At 45.2% G+C, this 26,772-nt stretch overlaps 7 protein-coding genes and 1 long non-coding RNA gene across 8 annotated transcripts; 3 read left to right on the top strand and 5 right to left on the bottom strand.

The window, feature by feature from the left end:
* The first annotated feature begins 4,238 nt into the window (after positions 1-4,238).
* LOC136289554 (histone H4-like) lies at positions 4,239-4,817 on the top strand. The gene has a single exon (XM_066183490.1). The coding sequence runs from the start codon at positions 4,397-4,399 to the stop codon at positions 4,754-4,756; it is 360 nt and encodes a 119-aa protein (XP_066039587.1). The 5' UTR covers positions 4,239-4,396; the 3' UTR covers positions 4,757-4,817.
* A 128-nt stretch (positions 4,818-4,945) lies between these two features.
* LOC136289552 (histone H2B 7) lies at positions 4,946-5,620 on the bottom strand. The gene has a single exon (XM_066183488.1). It carries the CDS (start codon positions 5,499-5,501, stop codon positions 5,046-5,048), a length of 456 nt encoding a protein of 151 aa, XP_066039585.1. The 5' UTR covers positions 5,502-5,620; the 3' UTR covers positions 4,946-5,045.
* A 119-nt stretch (positions 5,621-5,739) lies between these two features.
* On the bottom strand, positions 5,740-6,217 carry LOC136289555 (histone H4). The gene has a single exon (XM_066183491.1). It carries the CDS (start codon positions 6,200-6,202, stop codon positions 5,891-5,893), a length of 312 nt encoding a protein of 103 aa, XP_066039588.1. The 5' UTR covers positions 6,203-6,217; the 3' UTR covers positions 5,740-5,890.
* Positions 6,218-8,647: 2,430 nt separating this feature from the next.
* On the top strand, positions 8,648-10,340 carry LOC136289551 (histone H2B 1/2/3/4/6). Its single transcript, XM_066183486.1, has one exon. The coding sequence runs from the start codon at positions 9,041-9,043 to the stop codon at positions 9,419-9,421; it is 381 nt and encodes a 126-aa protein (XP_066039583.1). The 5' UTR covers positions 8,648-9,040; the 3' UTR covers positions 9,422-10,340.
* A 214-nt stretch (positions 10,341-10,554) lies between these two features.
* On the top strand, positions 10,555-12,936 carry LOC136289550 (uncharacterized). Its single transcript, XR_010720812.1, has 2 exons — positions 10,555-10,639; positions 12,568-12,936. It is a non-coding gene; the product is annotated as an uncharacterized lncRNA (long non-coding RNA).
* LOC136289549 (histone H1) lies at positions 10,818-11,593 on the bottom strand. The gene has a single exon (XM_066183485.1). It carries the CDS (start codon positions 11,537-11,539, stop codon positions 10,883-10,885), a length of 657 nt encoding a protein of 218 aa, XP_066039582.1. The 5' UTR covers positions 11,540-11,593; the 3' UTR covers positions 10,818-10,882.
* A 449-nt stretch (positions 12,937-13,385) lies between the features above and the next one.
* LOC136289553 (histone H2A) lies at positions 13,386-14,167 on the bottom strand. The gene has a single exon (XM_066183489.1). The coding sequence runs from the start codon at positions 14,133-14,135 to the stop codon at positions 13,746-13,748; it is 390 nt and encodes a 129-aa protein (XP_066039586.1). The 5' UTR covers positions 14,136-14,167; the 3' UTR covers positions 13,386-13,745.
* A 1,318-nt stretch (positions 14,168-15,485) lies between these two features.
* On the bottom strand, positions 15,486-26,571 carry WBP11 (WW domain binding protein 11). The gene is made up of 12 exons (XM_066183484.1): positions 26,454-26,571; positions 25,296-25,413; positions 24,452-24,483; positions 23,756-23,849; positions 23,167-23,363; positions 22,191-22,324; positions 21,279-21,478; positions 20,271-20,465; positions 19,679-19,780; positions 18,012-18,326; positions 17,214-17,396; positions 15,486-16,576 (listed from the first exon to the last, which is right to left on the bottom strand). The coding sequence occupies exons 2-12, from the start codon at positions 25,357-25,359 to the stop codon at positions 16,143-16,145; spliced, it is 1,950 nt and encodes a 649-aa protein (XP_066039581.1). The 5' UTR covers positions 25,360-25,413; positions 26,454-26,571; the 3' UTR covers positions 15,486-16,142.
* Positions 26,572-26,772: the final 201 nt, after the last annotated feature.

The following is a 26,772-nucleotide window of genomic DNA, read 5'->3' as shown; positions in this document are numbered from 1 at the left end:
TGTCTTTACACATCAGCCAAGCCTGCACTCTGCTGTGCTGTTATCTGTTCTCATGTGGAGGTTAAATGTAGTTATGCAATTAAAAAACCTGATTATATATTGTCTGTGACATTACTGCTTCTCTCTCTACATTTTATCCTTGCTCATCACTATCTATTTCTGAAGATCTTCCATTTCATTGCATGCTGTCCCCATGCCATGAATATTTGATGTATTTATGAGTATCCTCTTTCTCTCTGCATATGGATTTTTTTTTGCTATTCCAAGCACATTACTGATCCATCATGATACAATGTTTTGGCCTGTAAGAGCTTCAGCTTGTGATGCCATCAATAGAAAAGTAATTGATCCAGATCGGGCACGTGATATATTTTTCCATAAGCGTTCCATTTGATCTCATGGATTTTAGGGCAGTATGCCAATGTTGTAATGAACATAAGGATCTAGAGCCTAAGGCGTGATGTAAGAAGCGTGACCAAAAAAAAGTGCACAAATGAACAAAACAAAAAGCGTTTCAGAGACTTAGGTTTTCAGGAACAGCCAAAAGTCAAATGTAAATCTTGGTGTGTTTTAGATGTCAATTCAGTGTGCTGAGGTCAGAACTTCTCCAGAATTAATTCAGACTGCTGGTAGAATATGAAAACCAGGTAAGATCTCCACTGCACCAATGCAATGATAAGTAGCAGTTGAGAATTTCTGAATGCTTTGCTGCAGTCAGCTGGCTCTGTCAAAGTCATTGTCACACTGAGATTGAAGAACTTCTAAGCAACAAACAGAGCCAGCTGCAATTCAAGTTACTTATGTTGTGAAATAGAACATTAAGGAAGGCTTTCTTCCCCTCCTTTTTCCCAAATGAAGTATCCTGCTGGTTGCTGAAATTGAATGTTATTTTCCTTATTTGGGCCAATTTTGGTCTTCCCATCAGTTCTCCCAGGCAGACTCATCTGACAGATTATTGTTGGCTTTTGATAGGAAAAAGGAACATGTTTGGAAAAAATTAAGATTATTACATGGATATGGACTAGTCCACACCCAGGACAGATGCATTTAAAAGCCTAAGAGTGGCAGCTATGCAGTCACCAAAGAAAAATGGAGAGGTTGCCAACATCTGTCACTCTCAGGCTCCTTTGCTATTCTCAGTCTAGGCCCATGTAACACAGAAATTTTTCCAGAACAAAAGTGTCACCCCATCTCTGCATCCTGTGCTTGAAAACTTTGACAATCAGAAGCATTTCCAGGCCAGTTCTTGCTGTTTATTAGGTAGGTGCATGCAGAGTTTGAGTTCATCTTACAGCAGGAGCATGAGTGCAGCCTACACAGAAATGAGAATACTGAATACATGCTGTGAGGACTGAATTGCAATTGTTATATGTGTGTATGTGTGTGCATGTGTACGTGCAGTCATTATACATTTTTAAAGATCTGTAACTGGGATCTTTAAATGGGAAGAATAGGAAGTTCTTAACAGCCTTATAAAATTTATCTATTTTAATGGCCCTGAAGTGCATGGCTGTAAGACTACATTAAAGGTATTTCCTAATACACAGTATTTTGCAAGCACCTCCATATGTTGTATTTAAGGACACTTTCAACTAAAACTTCTTATCCTCACGAGTTTAGGGAGTGGGGCTGGTTTGGTTTTTTCGCACGTTATAAATAATGTTTAAGAGTTACTTTTTATCTTCAATTTAACTAAAAGTACAGTATGAAGTTTGCACTGGTTCACTCAACTGTCCCAGGATAGATTCAGAACTCAACTACACAGGAGACACCCTCACCCCTGCCCTGTCCTCAGAAACATAAAGCAGAGTTGCCAGAGCCTCCCTGGGACCCTCCATGAGCCTCCACCAGGTATTTACTGTTGCAAAAGGGATGGTGTTCTACTCCTCCTCCTCTTGGATATCTTTCCACAACTGTTTCATTTATCGATCAGTGCTACTGTTGTCTTCATTTAACATTCTGGGTTTGGGTTTGGAGTTGCTAATTGCTTTTGCTTTGCAAGTGTAACACGCCCATGTGACTGGAGGGTGTCACATGCGCTAATGGATCAATCACTTTCCCATAGAAGACTCTAGTTTAAGTGTAGGAATCAAATAGAAAGTTGGTTAGTGGTGCTTATAAGAAGGTGACAACCAGGAAACCCGAGAGGGGGCCTCATGTTAGGGAAGAATAAAAAACAAATGCACTATGATACATCCATAAACGTTGGAGTCACAATTCCAAAAAAGGCAGTTCCCTAAGTTATAAAATAGATTCTATCAGTAAACTTACAGTTTCATAAAAGAAGGCTGAAGAGTTTGGAACAAAGTTGTCTTCTGCAGAGTGAAACAGAAAAATGACTAAAAGATAACCACAGATATTAAAAAAACAAAGCAAACAAGCAAACAAACCCCACCAAAACCAAACAAACTCAGAATTTTTTCCTTATGTTCCATTGTTTGGAAAAAGTAATTTAGATAAATCTGTTTATCTTAAAAAAAAGACAGCAAATTCCTTTCTGAACATATATCTGCTACATTTTTGAGGGGATAAGTGAGAAGACGTAAAGAAACAGAGAAATTTCTTATCCTAAAATGTGTGAGTCACTAATAAGAAAGAAGGATGCTGGGACAATGAGGTTGTTGTTACAGCAGCACTTTCTTTTTCTCCTCTTTTTCAAAGAAGTTACACAAAATTATGCCAGTGAAAATGTTTTACAATGCTATGAGTTCTCAGAATATGAAGACTAAATGCAAATTAAAACAGAAATCACACCAAAACAAAATCCATAAAAGGTTCCTTGGGGAATTCTTATTTTCACACTTCTTGAAGACTTATTTATTTCTATGTCAATATTCCTCTACTAACTGTAAAGACTGTTTATTATTACCCAAAATCAGTAGAAATTTGTGAAAATTTTTGCTGTTAAAAATTAGAAAGGGAAAATGCCAAGTGGCCCCAAATGCTTTTAATTTTGAAATTGAGTTTAATTTCAATATAAATTAGCGTAGTAGTATCTGTTTCAGGAAGGAAAAATGTATTAGTTTATGCAATTCTGCCTTAATACATGAAACTTAGTAGTACTAGAGCAATGATCTGTATTTTAGTGTTGATGGATAGAAATTTGAGCAGCATTCCTATTTTAAATGCTGCATGTTTTGCAAAGAGATAACTCAAACATTAGTGTGAGAAATTTGAAATAGTCTTTCATTTCCGTTACGGTGTGGACCAAGTACAAGTCTCCTACTTCACTAATAGTAAATATTTCCAGAAAATGTTGCTTCTTCCTTACGGTCTGTTCTTTTATAATTCTCTAGGCTCTCAGCTTTCCTAGAAACGGTCAAAAATACACTAGATAGGCAAAGGTATGACAGAAAATACGTTCACGGAAGCACGTGTGTGCTCTTGTGTTTCCAGGAAACAACCAAACAAACAAAACCCAGTAAAAGAAACACAGGCCATAGAACAGTTCGTGCTTTAATCCTCTGTAGGAAATGCGAGAGGAGAGGAGAGGAGAGGAGAGGAGAGGAGAGGAGAGGAGAGGAGAGGAGAGGAGAGGAGAGGAGAGGAGAGGAGAGGAGAGGAGAGGAGAGGAGAGGAGAGGAGAGGAGAGGAGAGGAGAGGAGAGGAGAGGAGAGGAGAGGAGAGGAGAGGAGAGGAGAGGAGAGGAGAGGAGAGGAGAGGAGAGGAGAGGAGAGGAGAGGAGAGGAGAGGAGAGGAGAGGAGAGGAGAGGAGAGGAGAGGAGAGGAGAGGAGAGGAGAGGAGAGGAGAGGAGAGGAGAGAAAAATCCTCTAGCCATGACACGGCTTGAGTGTTTCCTTCCCGTCCTATTTTAAACAAAAAAAAAGAAGAAAAACTTAGTAAGAGAAAGAAGCTGCCGGTCGCCGAGGACAAGGTTGACAGAAATTTTATCAATTTTCCCGAGGAAAGTGTCTATGCAAGCAAATGCTAATAACCAAAGCGGCAAATGCAGAAGCCGGACTGGGCGGGCAGAGAGCAGCGGAGGGGCGGGGCGGGAGCGCCGGGCGAGGGCCCGCATTGGTAGGATTTTGCCGCAGACCCGCGGGCAGGGGGAAAGGAATGGGAAAGGAAGTGTCGGAATGAGGGTGCCGCAGTCCCCGCTCCTGCTACCGGCGGAGCCTCAGTGCTCAGGAGGAGCTGTCACCGCGGAGGGGGCATGGCCGGAGCGGGACGGGAGAGCAGTAGGGAGGGGCGCGGACTGAGCGGGGGCGGCCCCGGCCCTGCTCGGGAGAGGCGGAGCCGCCGCGCGGCGTCCGGGGGACACGGCCTGGAAAGTGCCTCGGCCTCGTCTCGCGGGAAGCCCGCGCGGAGCCGCAGGGCGGGGACTGGGCACGGAAGGAGCCGCCTCCTATTTGCAGTCCTCAACCAGGTCGGCTCCTGGAGGATAAAGGGTTCATGTGGGCGGTTGATGGCGAGTCGGAAAGTTCTATAGCTGCTGGTGTAATGTCTGGCCGGGGCAAAGGCGGCAAGGGGCTCGGCAAGGGCGGCGCCAAGCGCCACCGTAAGGTGCTGCGCGACAACATCCAGGGCATCACCAAGCCGGCCATCCGCCGTCTGGCTCGGCGCGGCGGCGTCAAGCGCATCTCGGGGCTCATCTACGAGGAGACGCGCGGCGTGCTCAAGGTGTTCCTGGAGAACGTGATCCGCGACGCCGTCACCTACACGGAGCACGCCAAGAGGAAGACGGTCACGGCTATGGACGTGGTTTACGCTCTTAAACGCCAGGGTCGTACTCTTTACGGCTTTGGCGGCTAAATTAAAATTGTAGATTTTATATTGTCTAAAATACTAAGGCTCTTTTCAGAGCCGCACACGGGTTTCACAACTAGAGCTTGTAATTGCTTAAATCAGTAATGCATTAGACAAGTAGGTTTGAGACTTGAGCAATATTGTATACCCACAACAGGGTGTAGTTTATATTTTCTTGCATTTGTATTGCATAATCCACATTTTAAAAATCCCGTGTCGTATTTGCAATCACAGCTCAGTTAGGAACGTGTGGAGGCTCTTAAAAGAGCCGTTTACTTTGTAATTTTAAATCCTTTTACTTGGAGCTGGTGTACTTGGTGACAGCCTTGGTGCCCTCGGACACGGCGTGCTTGGCCAGCTCGCCGGGCAGCAGCAGGCGCACGGCCGTCTGGATCTCCCGCGACGTGATGGTGGAGCGCTTGTTGTAGTGCGCCAGGCGCGACGCCTCGCCGGCGATGCGCTCGAAGATGTCGTTGACGAAGGAGTTCATAATGCTCATGGCCTTGGACGAGATGCCCGTGTCGGGGTGCACCTGCTTCAGCACCTTGTACACGTAGATCGAGTAGCTCTCTTTCCTTGCTCTCTTGCGTTTCTTGTCGCCCTTCTTCTGAGTCTTAGTGACGGCCTTCTTAGAACCTTTCTTCGGTGCTGGAGCGGACTTAGCCGGCTCAGGCATCCTCAATATTTTCTTCCCAAGATCTTCACAGTGGCACAACAACATAGAAAATGGCACCTCCGCCCCCCCCTCCATTTATAAGGGCGCTATGCAAATTAGAGGATTATAATCGTTTAGTTCCTATTGGAGTAAAATGTACAAACGTAATCTCAGACACTTCCGTCCTGTAACCGCTAGAGCTCAGGAGCTGCTATTTACACAGTCCTAGCTACACTCAGGGTCCCGGACCTAGTAAAATTCAGTGCACGATGCACAACGCACTGGGTGAACATTGACTAGAGGATTTACCATCACAATTAACTTCTTGCTAGGTTTAATATTTTCACGAGTGCTATTATTTTTGTCTTCTATAACCTCACAAACAAAGACACGCATTAGTAACAAACAGCTCTTATTATGAAATTTGTGGGTGGCTCTGAAAAGAGCCTTTGGTTTATACACAACATAAATGTTAACATGTAGTTTTAACCACCAAAACCGTATAGAGTACGACCCTGGCGTTTGAGAGCGTAAACCACGTCCATGGCCGTGACCGTCTTCCTCTTGGCGTGCTCCGTGTAGGTGACGGCGTCGCGGATCACGTTCTCCAGGAACACCTTGAGCACGCCGCGCGTCTCCTCGTATATGAGCCCCGAGATGCGCTTGACGCCGCCGCGGCGAGCCAGACGGCGGATGGCCGGCTTGGTGATGCCCTGGATGTTGTCGCGCAGTACTTTGCGGTGGCGCTTGGCGCCGCCCTTGCCGAGCCCCTTACCGCCCTTGCCCCGACCAGACATACTGCAACGCTGTCAGCTTACTGCTCAATGTGACTGCAGTCGCCGCGCGCCTTTGTATATTGCCGGCGGTCCGACCTGATTGAGGACTGCGCCGGGGCCGGGCCGGGGCGGTTCCTTGCGCGCCCTTCCCCCAGCGGCCGGGATTCTGCACCTTCGCTCCCAACGGGGCCGCGCGCCGCCGGCTCGGGCCCGGCCCCGCTCCCGGGAGGCCGAACCCGGATGGGGCCCTGGAGCGGAGCGCGGCCGGGCTCGGCTGCTCGGCCCTGCCGTCGGGGCTCGCGGTGTCTTTAGGGAGCGGGGCCCCGCCGGCCTCGGGGCTGCGGCAAAACCCGGCCAATGGCGGCGGCGCGGCCGGGACAGCCACGTTCTGCCCGCGCTCCGCCGGCCTCCCGCGCCGCCGCTGCCACCGAGCTGCGCCCCGTCAAAGGGCTCGGCCGGGCAAGGGAGCGAGTGGGCGCTACGGTCCCGCTTCTACGGTAAATGCACGCTTTTCTACCGAAGGCTGAGAAAGGGGAGTAAATGTGCTGCCAATTTTTTTGTTTTATTCCCCCTGAGGGCGACACTTTAAATTTTTGCCACGGGGAAATTCTTTCGCGTGTCCCATGTCCTTGACTTAATTATTACTCAGCTTTGTTCTGTTTTTGGGACTGATGTGTTAGTGAAGGAGCTGATTGATGTCTCTTGCAGCTATACCTATGATAAAAACCTTTACCACTTCCTGTGTTTTTAAAAATTGCCATGTGTTTGGTCGTTTTCATAGTCTCACTCTTTACGGATAACTATTGAGCTATTTCTTACCCTGTTTGTTTTTTTCTTCAGTTTATATTACTTTTTGATCACAAACCAGTATTCTGTAGTTACCGTACTTCTTCAGCCGCATTCATTTTAATGAGATCCATCATCTTAATCACCTTTAGTAGTTTCAAGTGTCCATATGTGCGGGAGTTTTTTTGAAAATGCATGGTTGACTTCTTGTCTTTCTTTTTTCTGTTCTTTCACCTTGGTCTTCTTAGTCTTTATTTTTTGCTGTCAAAATGTGGCATATTTAATGTTTCTCCAGGGAGTTTTACGGTCTTCAAATTATCACAACACTCAACAACTTAAAAAACTAGAAAACTTACAGCTACAGGTGACAAAGTATGGAGCAAATCATGTAATTATGCTTAAAATTTCAGTGTCAAAAGCTAAAAGATCTACAATAGCTGCTCGCAGCCTGGTAACTCAGCTTCTCAAATATAATTCTAAGGTTCATTTTGCACTTTAAAAATTTTCCCAGATAATCCTAACTACAAGACAAATGTGTCTCATCATCAGTAAATTTGCAGTTTTCCCTGTTGCTGTGTGCTCTTGATTGCCAAGTTCTTCTTTAACTTTTCCTGGGACTTCTTGGTTCTTTTCTCTGTGTTCCAGATAGAAAATTACACCACACTAAAATGAAGTTATGTTCAAAAACTAAATCTCCAGCATATATCCCTGTTCTGGATGAGAGGCAGCAGGGCTGTGGAGAGAGGGCAGATATTAAAACAGAGCAGCAGGATAACTGAGGTAACATTAAGCTGCTCTTTGCAGGACTGCTTTACCTTCACAGTTCAGGAGAAATGTACAGCAGAAGCACTTTCAAGCAAGCCTCTCTCCCTGGAAAGGAAAAATATCCCAACCTTTATATGTCTGCTTCCCTTCAGACACCTCTGTTTTGCATACAGGCTGGAGATCTTTGTGGATCTATGCTTCTGCTTGGCATGGTAAAAAGGAAAAAAGAGCAGAAGCAAGACCAGCTTGCTAAGATCTCGTTTTTCGCTTGTTCCAGATAGGTAGCATGGGCCTACACAAGAAAACTTTTTCGTCCTATACCAGGTAAGTCCAGTCTTTAAATAGTCCTTAAGGTTTCCAAAAGGAAATAGCATCATGTTTTGTTCTTGCACAATGAAGTGATATGAACAAGAAAACAGCTTGGTTTTCTGGTTCATGGTAATTTCGAACTGCAGAATAAAATTCACTTTTATTTTTTAGGATTATCATGGTTTTGACTTAAACATGTACTTTCAATATTTATTGCATCTTAGGAGAAATCCAAACATTCCATGTTGCAAATTAAATCACAGCTTCCATCTCATATAAATTGGTGAAAAAAGCCACCATCTATGGGCCAAAAAGGATTAATTCTAAACATGATTAACAGTGTTTGTATTCCAGACTCCCTATATCTTTCCTGGCTGCATCTTTTTCCCTTTTATATTTATCCTGTGGCTGTTTGTTACAAATGAAAGCTATTCTATGAACCATGCAGATATGCCTCTTTTTCGGGGGGGGGGGGGGGGGGGTGGGAAGAACGAAAAAAAAAAAGAAAAAAAGAAAAAGAAAAAGGAAAGAAAATAGTAGCAGAAGCCCTCACAAGTTGTTTGTTTATGGATTTGGGGGGGAGAGGGGGTGTTTTGTGGTTGTGGGTTTTTTTTTTTTTTCCTTAGAAATGCCCATAACTGCATTTTGTGGTTCCAAACCCGCCGGCTGCTGCGGGGGACACACGAGCCGGGTGCTCCTGGGTGACCCTGGGCCCGGGAGAGGCCGCGCCGCGGCGGACGAGCTTCGGTAGCGAACGCAGGGATTGAAAGAGCTCATTCTGATTGGCTGACAGCATCGGAATCATGGACCAATCCTAGCGTGGCGTTTAAAAAATACCAATAGCAAAGTGCTTAGTGCTGTGGATGACGTCACTACCCCTGTTGTCCAATAGAAAAGCTACATTCTGATACCGTAGTTTTGCATAAGAGCCCTATAAATAGGGGAGGAAAGGCGGAATCCGGTACTCCGCTTTGACAGAGCAGGAAGTGAGGTGCAGCTATGCCTGAACCGGCCAAGTCCGCCCCCGCGCCCAAGAAGGGCTCCAAGAAGGCGGTCACCAAGACGCAGAAGAAGGGCGACAAGAAGCGCAAGAAGAGCCGCAAGGAGAGCTACTCGATCTACGTGTACAAGGTGCTGAAGCAGGTGCACCCCGACACGGGCATCTCGTCCAAGGCCATGGGCATCATGAACTCCTTCGTCAACGACATCTTCGAGCGCATCGCCGGCGAGGCGTCGCGCCTGGCGCACTACAACAAGCGCTCCACCATCACGTCGCGGGAGATCCAGACGGCCGTGCGCCTGCTGCTGCCCGGCGAGCTGGCCAAGCACGCCGTGTCCGAGGGCACCAAGGCTGTCACGAAGTACACCAGCTCCAAGTAGAGCGTCTCGGACCGCCACTTTCAACCCAAAGGCTCTTTTAAGAGCCACCACGTTTTCAAGTAAAAGGGCTGAATCAGTGCTCTTAGTGGGGAGGTATGTAAATAGCTAAACATTTGCATGTTAATTAGAAAATCGGGGGTCCTCTCCCTAGCAAGTTGAAACGTACCCAGTAAGTTTTCTAGAAATTAACATTTCCTATGCATGGTATTTAAACTTGCTCGTTCAAAACCTGTAACCCGGTTACGTCTTAAAGGGGACTTGAAAACAGCAGCTACTTATTCAAATGCAAGTCGTGGGGGGAAAGTGAAATTGTTTAAATTTTCTACGGGTTTAATGCCTTTTACTTGGAAGACCTCGCATTTACTTACAGTGCACTATAGCAGTAAAATAAAAATTAAAAAAAGGTTGCTTCCGTCTTGGCCGGTTAATTTTTGAGCCGGGATTTTATGTTCTGGGTTTTATAATACTCGCATATATCCTAACCTGCCATTACCCTTGTCAATGTGGCTGGGTGTTTTTTTTTTTTCAAGTACATGTCCGTACTCGATAGGAAAAGATTTTCTTAATGAAGGGTTTTCAGGCTTTGAACACCGATGTCCCAAGATTTTGCAGGAGATGGTTCCTTCTTGGAGGTAAAACAGAAAAAATAAAATAAATAAATAAAAAAAGGCGGGGGGAAAAAACTGCCGAAGAAAAGTGGGCGATCAGTGATTTACATGGCAAGGTTTACTGGGAGGCGGCGGCCGGAGCCCTTCCTGCTCCGCCGCCCCGCTGCGAGAGCGGAGCTGGGCAGCAGCTGCCGCCGGACATGGCCGTGGCACGGCCCGCAAGTTTCTCCATCCCTGCTCCATGCCCGTCCTCGCCTCCCCCAACCCGAAGGCCATGAGACAGGGGAGGGAGGGCAGATGCGGCGCCGCGCGTCACCGATCAGCCGGCGCTCGCTTCCCGCTCGGGGCCGGCACCGGGCACGGCCGCGGCGGATTCCGGGGGGGGGGGGGGGGGGGGTCACCGCCCTGGGAAGGCGGGGCCTGCCGGAAGGCGGTGCGGGGCTAATCACGGCCCAACGCGGCACTTTTAAACTCCCCCGGGCACCGGAGCGGAGGGCGCTCACCGCTCCGCGGAGCCGCCGACACTGCCTCTTTTCGCTCCGGGCTGCGCCGGTCAATGACCCGGGGGCGGGGCGGGCGCAGCTGTTACCGCAGCGCTCCCCAATTGCACGTAAGGACAACACTTCCTTTTAAAGGAAGCTTATTTCCCACGCGGGCCTTACCGAACGCACACGTACCCGAAATCGGAACTTTATTATTGCCGTGTGAACTCCTACCGAAATCTGAAAGTGATTTTGGTTTGCTGATATATAACCGGAAGCGTTTCAGCTCTTTTTGAGAGTAAGTGGGTGGCTCTTAAAAGAGCCTTTGGGTTTATTTAAATGAGTAGACTCTTAAATTCTCTCAGTCATCTTCACTTCTTTTTTGGCGCCGCCTTCTTTGCCTTTGCCGCTTTGGGTTTGGCTGCCTTAGGCTTGGCTGCTTTGGGCTTCACCGCTTTCGCCTTAGCCGGGCTCTTCGCTGCCTTCTTGGGGCGGCCTGCCTTTGCAGCCTTCTTGGGACTCTTGGCCGCTTTCTTGGCCGCGGCGGCCGCCGGCTTCTTCGCCTTCTTCGGACTCTTCTTCACCGCCGCCGCCTTCTTGGGCTTCCTGGCAGCGCTGGCGGGCTTCTTAGCCGCCGGCTTCTTAGGCTTGGCAGCCAGCTTTTTCTTCGTTGCCTTTTCTTTTGTCTCACTCGGCTTCTTGTTCAGCTTGAAAGACCCGGAAGCGCCGGTGCCCTTGGTTTGCACTAAGGTGCCCTTGCTGACGAGGCTCTTGAGCCCCAGCTTGATGCGGCTGTTGTTCTTCTCCACATCGTAGCCGCCGGCGGCCAGCGCCTTCTTGAGCGCGGCGAGGGAGAGCCCCTTGCGCTCCTTGGAGGCGGACACGGCCTTGGTGATCAGCTCGGTGACGCTGGGCCCCGCGGGCTTGCGGGCTTTGGCGCCGCTCGCCGCCTTCTTCGGCTTCTTGGCGGCGGCCTTGGCACCGGGAGCAGAAACAGCGGGAGCGGCAACAGGCGCAGTCTCCGACATTGTATCGGCCTTCGTCCACGAACCAGGGAAACCACTGGGCCTGGAGCAAGTCGGCGGCCTCGTATTTATAGAGCGGAGCCGCGCGGTGATTGGTGCGTTGCAGAGCCCGCCCCGCTGCACGGCAGAAAGGTCCCTTCTCCCCGCTCATTTTGTGTTTCTTAGGAGCCAAAAATGGCTGGTTTTATCAGAATTTCCGCCACCGACCCCCCCTCAGTTCGCAGCGGCGTGGAAAAGAAAGACTCTTGTTCCCCTCGGCCAAGTTTCCTTTCGAAGAGGCAACGGGTGAGCTAAAAAAGAGGCGATAAACACTGAGTCCTGGACCTGAACAGACCTCAGGAGACAGAAACTTTTGTTTTTCCTTCTAAATAAAATCCGCGATGTGGGGAACTACATTTCAAAAGTAATTAATTAATATTCTTTAAAGGGTCTTCTCTTAATCTGAACTGAAAATCAGGGATTTAAATCGATATTTTAGTCGCAATTTGATTTCAAAGAGGAGGAAGTAACACAGGCTCATCTTGAGCACTGAATATGGATTAGAAATTAGCTCCTTTGTCCAAAATCCTTTACCTCTTTCAAAATAACTAAGAGAAATTAAATTAGTGCATTATGCAGCAAGGCAAGGAGCAGGTTAAAGTCCTGTGAAGCGCTTTTTGTCTCACCAAATGAGGTGACTTTTTTACAGCATAGCAGTGTGTGCTGTGTTGCTCAGTGTACACAATGCAGACATGGTTCCCTCGTCCTCTGCTACAGAAATACTAACTTTCTTAATTAATTAGGTGGCATAAAAACTTAACACGGCCAGTTTATGTTAATAGTGATAACCAGTGCCCTATCGTTTGATAATATGTTAGTGTTTTTATTTTGATACAGCTGGATTGGCAAAAATCTGAGTCATCATTGTCTAAGGAGACACTTCTCCAGCTGATACTCCCACTACTCGGAACATAATAAAATTTGCTCAAGTGATAAGTTAGGATTCCTCTTTCACAGCAGTTTCCTAAATACTCCATTTTCTTACTTTCCAGTGACTGATCCCTACACTGGAATTAATACTAAAAGTGCCATGTCCTGATGTATCTGCTACACTGAAACAACTCACACCTAAGCAAGAGGGGAACAGTCTTCTGATGCATTTTCCAAGACCAAGTCTCAATTAAAAAAAATGTACATTGTTTTTCAGAGTACAAAGAATTAAAATAAGTATTCTCAGATATGTTTATTAATGCCTACAACCCATTGTAATGACAAAGGCCTGTAAACTCCTTTTAACCTCTTTCTATTTAAACTGTTGGTGATACTAAAATTCTGGACCATGTTATGATTCAAGTAATTACTGTTTTCAAACGGGTAATTATTAGAATACTTTTTTTGACCAATAGTAGCAGATTTTCTGTTTCTATTTCACCATATTTATGGTGTATATTTAGCACTAGGTATAAGATAGAATCAAAACTGGGAACAGTCCTTTCACCTCAGGTTGCCTGTGCATTGTCATGAACAATTCATCTCAAATTCCTTCATATTTGAGGCAGAAAATGGGCTCAGCAGCTCAAAAATTTTTAATAAGAAGGATTAGTAACTCAGAATGCCTTTTAATACAAAACAACAAAACCCCCCCACACCAATCAACCAAAAAAACCCCCACAACCCCACTAAACACCAAACAAAAAAAAACCTCCTCTCCAACAGTATCTGTAGGTCTAAAAGTTGTTTGGAGAGGGCAGGGCTGTTTTTTAAAGACACAAGTGAATTACCTGAACTTTACAAAGGGCCGCGCTGAAAAAGGAGAGGCATGATGAGGCTGTGGGTTCTTTCTTACAGTCTTAACAAATTGTGTCCTTCTCACCCCTACCAGCGCAAAGTGATTTATTTCACATTAAATAAATCGCATTAATTTTACTAGGCATGTCAGCAACGTATTATATAGTGGGGTTTTCAAAATTCTAATCCTAATTTAAGAGCTATAATATAAAGTGTTGGGGTAGGTTTGTGTAAGGATTTTTTTCAAGAACTAAGATAAAAAGGATTTGGGGTGTTTCGGGGCGGGGGGGTTGTTCGTTTCTTTATTGGCTTTTTAAAGACGACGGTGGGGGACGTTAGTTTGTTTCTCTGCTAGGATGTTCAGCTCCTTTTATGATGAAGTGGGTGGCTCTGAAAAGAGCCTTTGGGTTACTTTCGAGGTGGGAACGCTCCTCGCGCTGTTTCACTTGCTTTTGGCCTTGTGGCTGTCGGTCTTCTTGGGCAGCAGCACGGCCTGGATGTTGGGCAGCACGCCGCCTTGCGCGATGGTCACCTTGCCCAGCAGCTTGTTGAGCTCCTCGTCATTGCGGATGGCGAGCTGCAGGTGGCGGGGAATGATGCGTGTCTTCTTGTTGTCGCGGGCCGCGTTGCCCGCCAGCTCCAGGATCTCGGCCGTCAGGTACTCCAGCACGGCCGCCAGGTAGACCGGGGCGCCGGCGCCCACGCGCTCCGCGTAGTTGCCCTTGCGCAGCAGCCGGTGCACGCGGCCCACGGGGAACTGCAGCCCGGCCCGCGACGAGCGCGACTTGGCCTTGGCGCGCGCCTTCCCGCCCTGCTTCCCGCGCCCGGACATCGCTCCCAAGGCTGCTCCGCCGCGCCGCCCAAACTGGCACTGTCACGTGTCCCTGCGCCCCGCGCGCGGCCGCTTTTATAGCTCCTGCGCGCGCCCCGCCGGCTCTCTGATTGGCTGCAGCGCTCTCTGGCTCGCTCCGACCAATGGCGCCGCGGATCCAAATCCGACCAATGGGAGCCGCCGGCGGCCGCTCTGGAGGAGCTGCCCCCGCGGCCGCCCCGGCCCCGCTCCTTGAGCGAGGACAGCGCTGGGGAAACGCCTTCCCGCCCGCCCGAGGAGAGCAGGGGAGCACAGCTGCCGCCCCGTAACGGGGGAAACTCCCGCTAAATGCCATCGCTGTGTGTTTAGAAATCAGCCTGTATTTTAAACCTCAGAAATGCTACTGCAGGGCTACTTTAAAAATGTCTTATTGCCAAGATAGAAGCTTAATTTGAGTAGAAGCATTTACACCCCAGCACTACCGATATGTGTAGAAACTAGGCAGGAACACGTAATACGTTTCTCTGATTCTAGAGGTAAATAACTGCAGTATTGCTGTAATCAGACGCATTTTGGTGTTTTCAAGCTGAATTGTCTGTCTCCATGCTGAATCTTCTCAACTTTTGTAAACATAACTAATGTCCTCATATAACTTACACAACAGAAGTTGCTCAATAAAGAACTTTGTGTTTCAATAATTGTGTAGTTACATCACAGAATATGCATTAGGAAGGTGGAGAATATGCATTAGGTGGGTGAGTTCATGTAAATTTTACTGTATAGAGAACCGCTGTGCAAACGTTTTTGATTGTGTCCAGAATTTGTGAAAATAGATTTGAAGTTTCCAAGTGTAAGTTTGGTTAGCTGATAACTTTGTCTCCTTAAAGCAGATTTAACCTCAAAACATGGTGCATTCAGCTAAGCCTGAAACTTACAGTCAACTAAATGTATTGTTTGAATATTAGCCACAAGTAAAATTATCTGTCAATCTTGTAACATTAAAATGTTTTACTAATTTTAACTTAAGGGAGCCTGTCCATGATGCGCCCAGTGCTTGTCTGAGGCTTGATACAAAGCAAAGCTTCCAATCAGAGTATTTAAAATAAATTGGTTTGTAAGTAGTAGTAGTATTTCAGGACTTAAGTTTTTACTAGCTACCAATAAAGGTTAAAAGGGATGTTTAGGAACTTAAAAACAAGAATAGAGCAGAAGTTTAGTGTGAAAAAGTAAGTATATGTTATTTACAATGTGATTATTGCTTTTCTTTTCTGAGGTTCTGAACGCCTCTATCGTCTTCCAAGGCGAGTAAAGAAACCTCCCTCCTCTCTCCACCTGCCTGCTAGTTTTACACAAATCACAGGGAAAGCAGTATTTTGATACACTGAACATTTATTGTCTCTCACAAGACAAAATGAAGTTTTCCCAGCCAACAGAAATCCATTAAGATGACCATGAAAGGGAGAGGGCGCAAAATTCCAGTGAACAGTATATGCAACAAATTACCTTCCTGACTATCCCAGAAGAAAGATGATTGATCCACCTCACTGCAACTAAAAAACATGATTATAAAATATTTACAGGAAAAAAAAAGTACAGAAAATAAAAACTGGACAACAAATTGTGTATGAAATGCTGCTAACATTTTTCTGGCTCCTTAAAAACCTGCTCCATTACCCTCACCGGAGCACCCAGGGTGTGTAAGGATTCAGGCAGAGAATAGTCACCCCTGTCCCCAAGTACCATTATCTCCCTCCAAGGAAGGGGGAAGACTTGAGAGGAGCAGCATCACCTTCTTTACTGCAATTTCCTTTCACCAAGTGGACACGGTAGCTCTGAAAGGAGGTCCCCAGGCACATCTCAGCTACAGCAGCCTCTATTCACAGCACACTGGCAAGTTAACCTGTGGGTAAGGAACCATTTCCAGTCATGCCCTTTCATTGCTTGCAGGAGGACTTTCCCTTCTTCTCCCTCCACAGCGATCTGATCTGTGTCCAGAGGGGCAGGAAAGCTGACTAGGACCATGACAAGTCACAGGAGCCCTTCCATTTCTTTCATGAAGGCTTCATACACATCATCCTTTGTCTGTACAGAGACAGGGGCAGACGATCCAGCCTTAGGGGCAGTTTTGGTTAAGGGGAGGGCAGGCTCCTCATCTTGTTTCCTCTGGGAGGCGGCGGAAGCCCCTTTGTTCTCGCGGCGCACGCGCAAGGCTGTGGGCACGAAGCGCGTGATCTCCGCCTTGGGGTTGGTGATCTGCGGCTTGGCACTGATGGTGGCCGTGGCCTTCTTCTCAATGGTGGCCGCGCTGGTGTCATCCGCCTTGGGCCGCTGGATCAAGCTGGGGGGGGCGCTCAGCACCCCAGGATTTGGAATGGGAGCTGGTGGAAAGAGCCCAGGTGGGGCAGGGCCTAATGGAGGCACCAGAGGCGGCCGTAACATGCCGGGGCGAGGAGGAGGGATGCCTGTAAGACGAAAAGAAAGCGTGAGGTGTCTCCACATCTGGGAATTTCAAAATATTCCAACACAGAAGTGCACAGGCTCAGAATGCCAAGAACAAAAAACAAAACAATCCCCAACAGGATGCAGTAGCTGAAAAAAAGAAAAACCAAAAACTTTTCACATCTGTACTGAATGATGGGTTGAAAATGCTGCTCTTCAGACTCTGAAAGCCACAGAAGCTGGTTTATTGCTCCCTTTTAAAGTTATAATCTGAGAATAAAGTTTCTTGACAATACATCCCTCTGGAATATGAGTCATCAGAAATGTCTGACCCAGGCACAAAAAATAAATATTACATCTTCAACTCATTTTGTGGTGCACCATTACAGCACCCAGAGGCTGTTCAGGAGGAGTCCAGCTGAGCAGAAGTTTAAACTCTGAAGTTCCTTTTCTGAGGGCAGATTTCTTGCTACCAAACTATGCATAGCACTTACCTGTTATTGCACAGAATAATCTAACAGCACAGAGCACAATGCAGCCATAGACAGGAACAAAGACAAACTGGCAGCCTATTATACCTCACTGGTTTGATCACCACAGCCAAGACTGCAAAAAGAAAGCAAGAAGGGACGTGGCCCTGAAAAAACCAGAACCCCTTACCTGGTGGGGCAGGAGGGGGCAGACGAGGAGGAGGACCACGTGGAGGAGGACCTGGGGGCAGACCTGGTGGGGGGCCTGGGGGAGGACCAGGTGGTCGCCCCGGGGGAGGACCTGGTGGCAGTAGTCGAGGCAAAGGCCCACGTAACCCTGGTAACCCGGGAGGTCTCAGGAACGGAGGAGCTCCTGAAAGCGTTCATGAAACAAAAGATAAATTTAATTCACAGTTAAAAATATATCCCCGCAATTAAACTCATCAGATCTCTCATAAAGATCTTCAACATATGAATGAATGAAAACTGTATTACTTAGCTTCCACATGAAACAGAATTTCTCAAAATCTCAAGCAGAGGCAGCAGTTACACAGTTAAAGCATCTGTATGAAAGTCCCAGTGTATCATGGAAAAAGGGTTCCTCCCCATACAATTAAGTAGTAATTGGTAACAGCTTCTGAGCTGAGTTTGTCAGAATTTAAACAGCTAAAAACCTTCCTCTGTGGCATTTGACTTTTCTTCTGGCCTAAAAATAAGTACCTTTGCTCTTTTACTCCACTTCATACACTGGCTCTACTCCTGTCTGCCAGTGTTGGCTCTAACAAAGACAACCATCAGGGAGGCTACAGCTACAGGAGCCTGATGCCTCAAAAGCAAGGTACAGCAACGATGATGTAGACTGATGACAGACTCAGTAATCCGGTTCATATACTCCACCTGCAACACATTCTGCAGCTTCCAAACTCCCGAATTGATAGCACTGCCTGAGAGCCTGCATCCCTCAAAGCAGAGCAAATCAAGTATTCACCTGGTGGAGGGCCAGGAGGAAGGCCAGTGGGAGGGCCTGGGGGCCTCAGTGGAGGGGCTGGAGGTGGTCCCAGCGGAGGAGGCCCAGGCATGGGAGGTGCCTGTATCTGAGTTGGAGGCACAGCCTGTGCACTCTGTTGCTGCTGCTGTGCCTGGGAAGTCGCAGTAGAGGACCCGGTCTCTGCAAGTGCTTCCTCACTGAGTTGTTGCTGCTGTTGTTGCTGTGATGTTTCTTCAGACTCTGAGTCCTCTTCCTCCTCCTCCTCTTCTTCTGAGTATTCCTCCACTTCTCTCCCTTCTTCTGGAATTTCTTGACCTGGATATGGAGATACACTTATAAAATCTGCCTACGCATAACATCTTTGTGAACATTAGAGAAAACTGAGTACACAGAATAAAATAAAAAGAAGCAAGAGAAATATAAACCTTACTTCAAAGGGAAGAAATCTGACCACTTTTTACTGTTAAACATAAAATGAAAACAAATTTAAAAAAATAGAAAAATAATTGCTGTTCTAGAGAGAGCTCTGACAACAAGAATTATGTGTTTCTCTGGGACCTGAAACTTGTACTACCAACTTAAACTGCTGCTATTTAATCTCTGCCTTAAGGGAGTTTGTGGGGAGGTGAAGCAACAGGGGATTGTGGACACAATGCCACAATAAATTTAAAAATGTAATCAAAAGTATGACCATCTGTTAAAACCAGCTGGGGCAGTGTTCTTTATCTCTTCTATGACCCATCCCTCTTAACTTGGGGAATATCTGCTGTTAATGGGTCATTGAATCTCACTGCATGACTGATAAGATTCCATTGTGAGATGCTCCACCCAGTGGATCCATCCATCTTTCCTTCAGAGGAAAACTACACCCTTCTACAGGATCATCCCTGCTCCAACAGAACCACATCTGTCACTCCAGGAGGACTTAACTGGATTGCTACCAACACCCTGACCAACAGGGTGTCAGGCTGTATTCTGACTCTGTCAGTGTTTTCTTGTTCGTTTGCTTTTTTTTTGTACTACTACATTTTTATTTTAATTTTCCTAGTAAAGAACTGTTATTCCTATTCTTATATCTTTGCCTGAAAGCCCCTTAATTTCAAAATTATAATAATTCGGAGGTAGGAGATTTACATGCTTCATTTCACGGGAGACTCCTGCCTTCCTTAGCAGACACCTGTCTTTCCAAACCAAGACATCTTATCTCAGCAGAAGGGTATTTTTAGGGAGTACAAATCCTTACAGGTTACATGCTGAGCATGCAGACAATGTTACCCTTTCTCTTTCACCAAGATATTCGTATTTCATTTGAACAACTGCTTAAAAGTTAAGCAAGGAAAAGTTTTGAAGAAAAAACCACTAAACTGCTACTCTTAACTTCAATTCTGCTATGCAAAACACACACATCACTTAAACAAAAATAAATTTTAAAAAAGCCACAAAACAAACAAACAAACAAACAAAACCTAAACAAAAAGAAACAAAGAAGCAAAAACCAAACTATAACTCAAACACCGAATGAGAGCCGATACTCTCAGCAGAGCCTACATTATGATAGTAAAAGTATTTACTCTACAAAATAAAACCTGTGCAAAGTAAGCTGGCCACATAACCCTTAACTGGAAGCCTAATAGCATATCACTCCATATTATATCCACCTTACTCACCTGCCATTCGTAACATCATGGCCTGGAGTGGAGTCAGTTCTTTCATGTTCTTTTTCTTCTTTCGTGACTTCCCAGGCATGTCTGCAAACCGGACGCTGTGACCTGGTGAAAAGCAGGGTACAGATGAGGGTGACAGCAGGTGGGAAGAAAGTAAGAAAAATCAGATAGCTACGTCGATACCTGTTATCAGTCTAACATAATGCTCCTTAGATAAGAGCTAACACTTGTGTTTCTGACTAAAGTTTTGCTAACCTAATATTCTCTACCAATGAGTCTCCCCCAGGCAAGTGAGCATATTTTACATGGAGGCTTAATTTTGTAGGGTATCTTACCAATGCAGTGATTTGGGTGAAAAATGGCTTGTGAGCTATAAGGTAACACAACTTTTAAGAAAACAAGTTTATTTGAAAGTTGCTTCACTTCTAGATAGCCTCCTCCTGATTCATTTATTAATAAAACTCCTTTAGCCAAAATTTAGGTGAGATAGAACATAGTTAGCTGACTGAATAAAATATACACACCCCCTCAACTCCATCAAGTAGTGTTTTTCTTTTGAAAAATCAACTCCCAGTCTCTCATTTCCCCTTCATACCCGATTTCTTTTCTTCACCACCTTCCCTCTCCTTGTCATTATCACGATGCAGGAAGTCCTCTCCTTCACTGTCTGCATCTGACCTATCGCTGTCACTGTCATCACTGCTCTCATCGTGCTTGTCTTGATCCATATCCTCAGGATAACCTTCATCTTCACTAGTGCTGGACATGTCGTCATCGTGGCCTCTCTGTCCTGCAGAAAGCAAAGTATTAGGAAATGCACCAACTCCAAATACAAAATATTCCTTTACACCAGTGTATGTTTACAGTCACAATAATCCCCTTAGCAACTGCATGGACAAACTGTCATCCCTTTACTTCTTAGCACATATTCTTAAAGGACATTTTGGAAAATCTGTAAGATTTCATATTAACCTGCTGATTAATTTGCACAGCAAAAAAGTGAAGGCAACTGCCACTGCAGCTCATTCATTAACTTCTACTCAGCAACTGCCCACCACTGAAATGTTTTGATGCCTTCTGGCATGAAACAAAGCTAATCCACCTAGTCACAAGAGTTTCTAGGGATGATACACAACTGTATGAAAAAGAGGACCTATGTTCTCCTAGCAAATGCACACTCAGGGCCAGTTGTGGGTTTTGTTGTGGTTTTAGTTTGGGGGTGTTTATTTGATTTTTTTAAAAATAGAAGATTTCTCCAAGAGCGATTGCGTTTTTTAAAGGGATTATATGAACCATGTTTCAGCACTGTAAGGGTTCATCCAAAAAAACCTAATCTGTGATACCTACCTAAAAGAAGTATCTGAGACATGTAATTAAAAGTTTCAACATTTAAAAATACAGCTGGTAGCAAAATTGCAGATATTATGAACATATCTGAATTACCTCAGAGGAGCAATCACTTAATAAGAGTCTTTCAAGTAATGTTAACATTCATAGTGTCCAGAGAACACTCTGTCTAGGGCACACTGTACTCACAGCGGTACCATTCATAGCAAAACAGAGGCCAAGGAAAACCCCAGAGAGGAATAGGAAAAGTCCTTACCTGCTTCAGAACTGTACGAAATCTCCTCCTCTCGCCTTCGAGGAGTCACGTCCAAGGTGAAACCCACTTTCCGGCCATACATCTGTAGGACCTGAGGTGGGGGGGGCCCTGGTGGAGGTCCAGGGGGTTTCCTGCCTGGAGGTAAACGTGGAACACCAAGCCCCGGAGGAGGAAGCACAGAAATGGACCGAACTGGTGGTCTGGAAATAAGAAAGGAAATGAGAAATGTAGGAACACAATTAAAGCAAACATGTCTTTAGTCAAATTATTTAGCCTTCTCTCACCAGTGCTTATGCAGACTTCTAAAAAGAAGCATGAACATTTAAAACGTATAGATTTGACACAGAGTTTACAACCACAAACACACAACTGCAGAAGATCAGACAAAGGCCCCTCAGAAAGCAACTGAAGACAATGCTGAAAAAAATCAACTATTGAATCCTCCGACAAAAAATAAATTAAATAATCACAGAATTAGTGAAAATAGAAGGCTATTCAGAAAGCAATAGAAAAAAACTAGTACTAGAATGAAATAAAAAAAACCCCACAGAACAAAACCAAGCAAACTAGGAGTTTATACGAACTATTCATATACACTGAATATGCCAGCAGGACAAAAGAACACACATATGGCGATTTAAGGGGCATTCATGTTCAAAACAGTAGAGCTCTAAGTTTTCCTGACATGAAAAAGACAAAAACTAGAAGGCATAATGTATTACTCAAAGAAATTTAAACAAAAAGCTGTAACAGTGGGGAAAGATTAAAAAGAGCTTTGGTTAAAAGAAAGCACAATTCACTTGCACAGAATTCCTGACTTCTACGAGTCAACATTACCTCTGTTTCTACCTCTAGCTTCTCCCCTGTAATGCTTCCTTCTTACTTCCCCTTTAAGTTTCTTTTTCCACATACCCATAGGCTGATGTCTTCTTGAGGATAGAAGGTGGTTGAGCCCCTGGAAGGGGAATGTCCTGTATGAGGATGTTGGAGGGAGCATGAGGCATATCTGGTAAAGGGATACTTTCCACTTCAACATGCTGAGCATTCTAGAAGGGAGAGAAAAAAAGCAAAAAGAGAATGGAGTACTCCCACAGAAGCTACTGCACAAACTCATTACTTTTCTTAAGTAAAGAACATATGGAACCTGCCACCACTTACTAAACGTGTATGCTCTTAGGGCGTGTTATCTTGCAGCAGTCCATGAAAGAAATTTGGGAAAGTGTCAACAGTAAAAGTTTTCAATGCAAACCAAAGCACTCGCAATGCACCCATGAAAAGCTTTAGTATTTCAGTCAAAACTCAGTCAAGTTTTTATCTTCTTTTAGACCTCCAGTCTACAAAATGAAGAGACTGCAGACAAGTGTGGCTATGCTTTAGCGTTTTTTAAGCATTCAAGTAACAGACTGCTGCATGTTCCAAAGGAAAGAAAAAAAAAAGGCCTTACAGATCCTTGCACTTTCACAACACTGTGCTCTCCAGCACGGTAGGGATGAATATTAGAGAAAGATCTTTAAAGGAATGCCAAAGGATTCTCATTATTTCCCACAAGAGATTTAGCAGAAACTCACAGAAATATCAACTGCACACTCACAGGCTTGCTCTCTAATACAGAACACAAAAGGCTGATATTGCTGATTTTCAACACGAATTTCCCTTTCCTCTTTTCATGTTGAATGAGATCAGTGTATCAGAGAAAGACAGTGACCTGACAACCACCACACTGTCTTCACTGAAATGCTCTAATTTGAGACACTATGCAAATTAGCATCCATATGGGCCACAAGATGCTGAACTCACATAAAATCTCCCTTCCTCTGTAACTGTGACACCAAATGAGCAAAGAGAATACACCACCACAGTTACAAGACTGAACTACAGTAAGCATTACCTTGACAGCATCAAAATACTGGCTGAGTTGTGCTCTCTTCTGCTCGTACTCCACTTCCAACTTGCGCAGTTCTTTATAGATATCTGGATTTTCCTTCTCGTAGAGACGCAAGATACGTTCAAAAGTCTCACGGAGCTTTTTGCGTTTATCCTTCAGCACTTTCTCATTAAGCTGTGGCTGCTGCACTGGGTTAAACTCTGATCCAAGACAGCAAAAAAAGTGACCAAAAAATTTGCAAATTACTTTATTGCACAACTATGATGAATGAAACTGTTTCAAAACAAGTTCCAATCCTTGTTTCCAGGAAGTCTTCAGCTTTATGACAATCCCCTCCTTGAACTCTGTATTAGCAGCACTCACACATACTACTCATTCTTCTTAACAATCATCTTCTAGGAAAAGAGTCCTCTTTGATGGCACCACAACACCTCAAATCATAATCAAACCCCAGGTACTCACAGAATTCCCCTTTCTAACAGGAAAGGGTAAAAGATTACTCTATTTCAGTCTCCCCCACTGGCAGTTAAATGTACACTGTACATCTACATAAACTACTTCCTAAGTCCAATACCTGGTACCTTTCACTCACCCATCTCATCCAATTTTTCCATGTCCCGGATAATCTGCTTTGGATCTTTCATCTTCAGTACAGCTGCTCGTACCATCATCCGTTGCTTTTTGTTCTAAGATCAGAGATCAAGCAGATAGAAAAGTTTCACAGTAGAAAGACACAAAGTATCTGCTACCCCTTTCTCAGTATTTCCAGTCTGAAGAAAAAAATCACACCTCAAAGCATCCTGAAAATGCTCACCATGGCACAAATCAGCAGGAAATCTAATTAAAACTTCTGGTAATTTTAATTCTGCTACCTTGGTAATTGCAAATGCTACTACCATTCCTTCACTCCACCTAAACACATACAATCAACACAATAACCAACTGACAAAATACAGTAAAACACACTATGAAGTGTGTGAGTTTTGGATGCTTTGTCTGGATTTTTTTTTGTTTGTTTGTTGCTTGCTTCTTTGCTTTGTTGTTTTGGGGTTTTTTAATTACTAAGTATCTCCAGCAATGTTTCAAAAATAATTACAAGTTTAAAAACAGCTGGGGATGTTCAAGACTTCTATGTTTTTTTTAAACTACACATTTGGATGACATTTCCAAAGTCAGTCTTAGGATATCAACCAAAATATCCACAGCCTATTTATGGCCCTTTACAATGACACACATGATAGACAGTACAGGACATGCCAACTAAACGTTCCATAATCTCCTAATTTACCTTCTTTAGTTCCCTTTTCCGAGCTTCCTTCCCTAGAGGGAAAAAGAAAAAGAAAATAACAACTTGAAAGACAAAATCAAATTAACAAAGAACCTTTCCTTCAACAAGACTAGGGCTGTTTCTCAACAGTTCACTCATTTTACAAACACTTACTGTAATTCAGCTTCCCAGTGAAAGAGAAATATGACATGAAATAGATTTGTATTTCTTGTGTTTTATAGAGAAAAAAGAGATACTGCAGTCTTCATGTCTTCAGAAGCAGGGTTTTTTCCATACAAAAAAAAGAACAATAAGCAACCCAAGTCATAGTAACAGGTGCAATCATGAAAAGACTGTTGCACGGAAGCTGAAATAGAGTCATCAGACAACACACTTTAAAAATATGTAGGCCTTAAGAATGCCTCTGAAATAAACCATATCCATTGTGGGAGTCCGGATTTTCTTTATTTGCTGAGTATTGATAACCTGGCATGTTACCAAAAACAGAAAAAAACAGTAAGACAACTCCCCCATCTAACCAGAGCACCTGCAAAATTTGACATGTTCCTCAATTTCCTGCCTGGGACAGATTAACTCTGTCCCAGGAAGCAGCCTGCAGTTTATCCAACAGCTAAGTACAAAGGCCTTCCAACACTGATAACCAGCAGAAAACCAAGAGGTAAATACTTCACAGAAGCAAGAACATGAAAGCAAGCAGCTTTCCCAGATAAAACTGAGATAATGTTTTTCAAGTTAGAGAAACTGTTCTGATCCACAAGTGAGGATTTTATCCTCAGAGAAAGCTTTTTATCTGCTCCTCCAGGCACTCCCCATTCCCACCTGCTTGGCTTTCATGGATACTTACGGGCCTGATCCGTGGGATTCATAAACTTCCCACTCTTGGTGGATGATGTAGATCTCCGCCCCATTTTGATCTTTTTTCTTCTGCCTCAAAAATCAAAACTAAAAAAAGGGGGAGGGACCTGGAAAAGATGACATGGTTTCAGGTCCTACAGACTGATAGCCTGAGGATGCTTGTCTCTCTTCTATCAGCAAGTTACTCCCTTGAAGAGCTCAAACACCTTTAAGGTCCTCAAACCTGACTATGAGCTCAGCACCTGTATCAAAATTGCCCTACTCCAACAAAGTACTACAATTTATCTAAATACCCACTTACTACTACTTTAGTACGTTATAATTTTAAACTAATTGATGAGTTTGTTATTATTCACGCTACAACTCAAACCAAGAAGCTTTGTGCTTACACTGTGGAGGGGTGTAGGGCACAGAGGAACACATATTCTGTTTTTCTAAGAGTGTATTAGCTTCTCATTCACTTTCATAAATGCTCTCCAGTTTTCACCTTTCTGTTTCAAATGTTTCCCCAAAATCTCAAATGTTTCCCCACAAATCCTCTCTTCCTCAGACTTCTCACTGCCCCTGATATCTCTCCCCAGCACTCACTGTATCAATATGTCTAGGATTATTCTGCAAAAAATTATTTCCTGTCTTTCTACATTTCTTCAGCTTACAGCTGGCTAAGTAAGTGTCCAAACTACAGCCAGGGATGTTTCTTCTCTCCCTCCCCGTCCAAACCCACTACCCTGCCAAAACCCTGGGGTGGGTTTGTTTTTTCCTTTTGCAAGACACTATCGCTTCTTCAGGTGGGAAACTCACCAAACAGGTCGGATTTACAACTACACCCCGTATTTCCCATATTTATATATTTAAAGGCTAAAGGAAAAAAGAACAAATTTCCGAAACCTCGATTTCACATCTTCTAAGGACCCAGACTAAAGAGTTTCAACGCACCAAGTTAACGGCCGAAGGTGAACAAAAAATACATATATAAAATAAATCAAGCACTAAATTCATTATTCTTTTGGCCACAGGGGGACGGGGCAGAAAGCCCTCCCTCCTACTCCCGCCCGATGGAAAGAGGAAGAAAATGAGGCAGCGCGAACTGCCGCCCTCTCCTCGCCTCTCTTCTCCTGGCAGCCCAGCACCGCCGCGCCCCTCTCACCCCTCGGGCCGGCCGGGCCCGGCTGCCCCCGGCTGCAGCGGCCTCGCTCAGCCCCGCGCCCGCCACCGCGGCCCCGCCGCCATCTTGCACCGGCACCGAGTGGCGGCGCGGAGCCGCGCTCCGGAAGCGGCGGCCCCGGCTCGATGGTTCCGCCGCCCCTCGCTCCCCCTCGGAGGCTCCAACTCTATGGTTGGACCTGGGGCGGGGCGGCAAGTCGGGGCGGAACCGGGGGCAGGCCGGGGCGGGGAGAGCGGCAGGGATAGGAATGGTGGAGGTGATACGGATGGTGGAGGTGATACGGATGATAGGGATGATACAG

The sequence above is a fragment of the Chamaea fasciata genome, unplaced genomic scaffold (assembly GCF_029207755.1).
Source record: "Chamaea fasciata isolate MVZ Bird 193981 ecotype frontalis unplaced genomic scaffold, bChaFas1.0.hap1 SCAF_5, whole genome shotgun sequence".
In the NCBI taxonomy this organism is placed as follows: Eukaryota; Metazoa; Chordata; class Aves; order Passeriformes; family Sylviidae; genus Chamaea; species Chamaea fasciata.
The sequence above is the reverse complement of the archived record's forward strand: the minus strand, read 5'-3'. Positions and strand labels throughout refer to the sequence as shown.

Excerpts from the sequence above, each read along its gene's own strand:
- LOC136289551 (XM_066183486.1), top strand. The coding sequence starts at position 9,041 with ATGCCTGAACCGGCCAAGTCCGCCCCCGCGCCCAAGAAGGGCTCCAAG.
- LOC136289549 (XM_066183485.1), bottom strand. The coding sequence starts at position 11,539 with ATGTCGGAGACTGCGCCTGTTGCCGCTCCCGCTGTTTCTGCTCCCGGT.
- WBP11 (XM_066183484.1), bottom strand. The coding sequence starts at position 25,359 with ATGGGGCGGAGATCTACATCATCCACCAAGAGTGGGAAGTTTATGAAT. Across the intron at positions 24,484-25,295 it reads GAATCCCACGGATCAGGCCC|GGAAGGAAGCTCGGAAAAGG; the intron begins GTAAGTATCCAT and ends TTTTCCCTCTAG. Across the intron at positions 17,397-18,011 it reads TCCTCCTGGCCCTCCACCAG|GAGCTCCTCCGTTCCTGAGA; the intron begins GTGAATACTTGA and ends GAACGCTTTCAG.
- LOC136289553 (XM_066183489.1), bottom strand. The coding sequence starts at position 14,135 with ATGTCCGGGCGCGGGAAGCAGGGCGGGAAGGCGCGCGCCAAGGCCAAG.
- LOC136289555 (XM_066183491.1), bottom strand. The coding sequence starts at position 6,202 with ATGTCTGGTCGGGGCAAGGGCGGTAAGGGGCTCGGCAAGGGCGGCGCC.
- LOC136289554 (XM_066183490.1), top strand. The coding sequence starts at position 4,397 with ATGTGGGCGGTTGATGGCGAGTCGGAAAGTTCTATAGCTGCTGGTGTA.
- LOC136289552 (XM_066183488.1), bottom strand. The coding sequence starts at position 5,501 with ATGGAGGGGGGGGCGGAGGTGCCATTTTCTATGTTGTTGTGCCACTGT.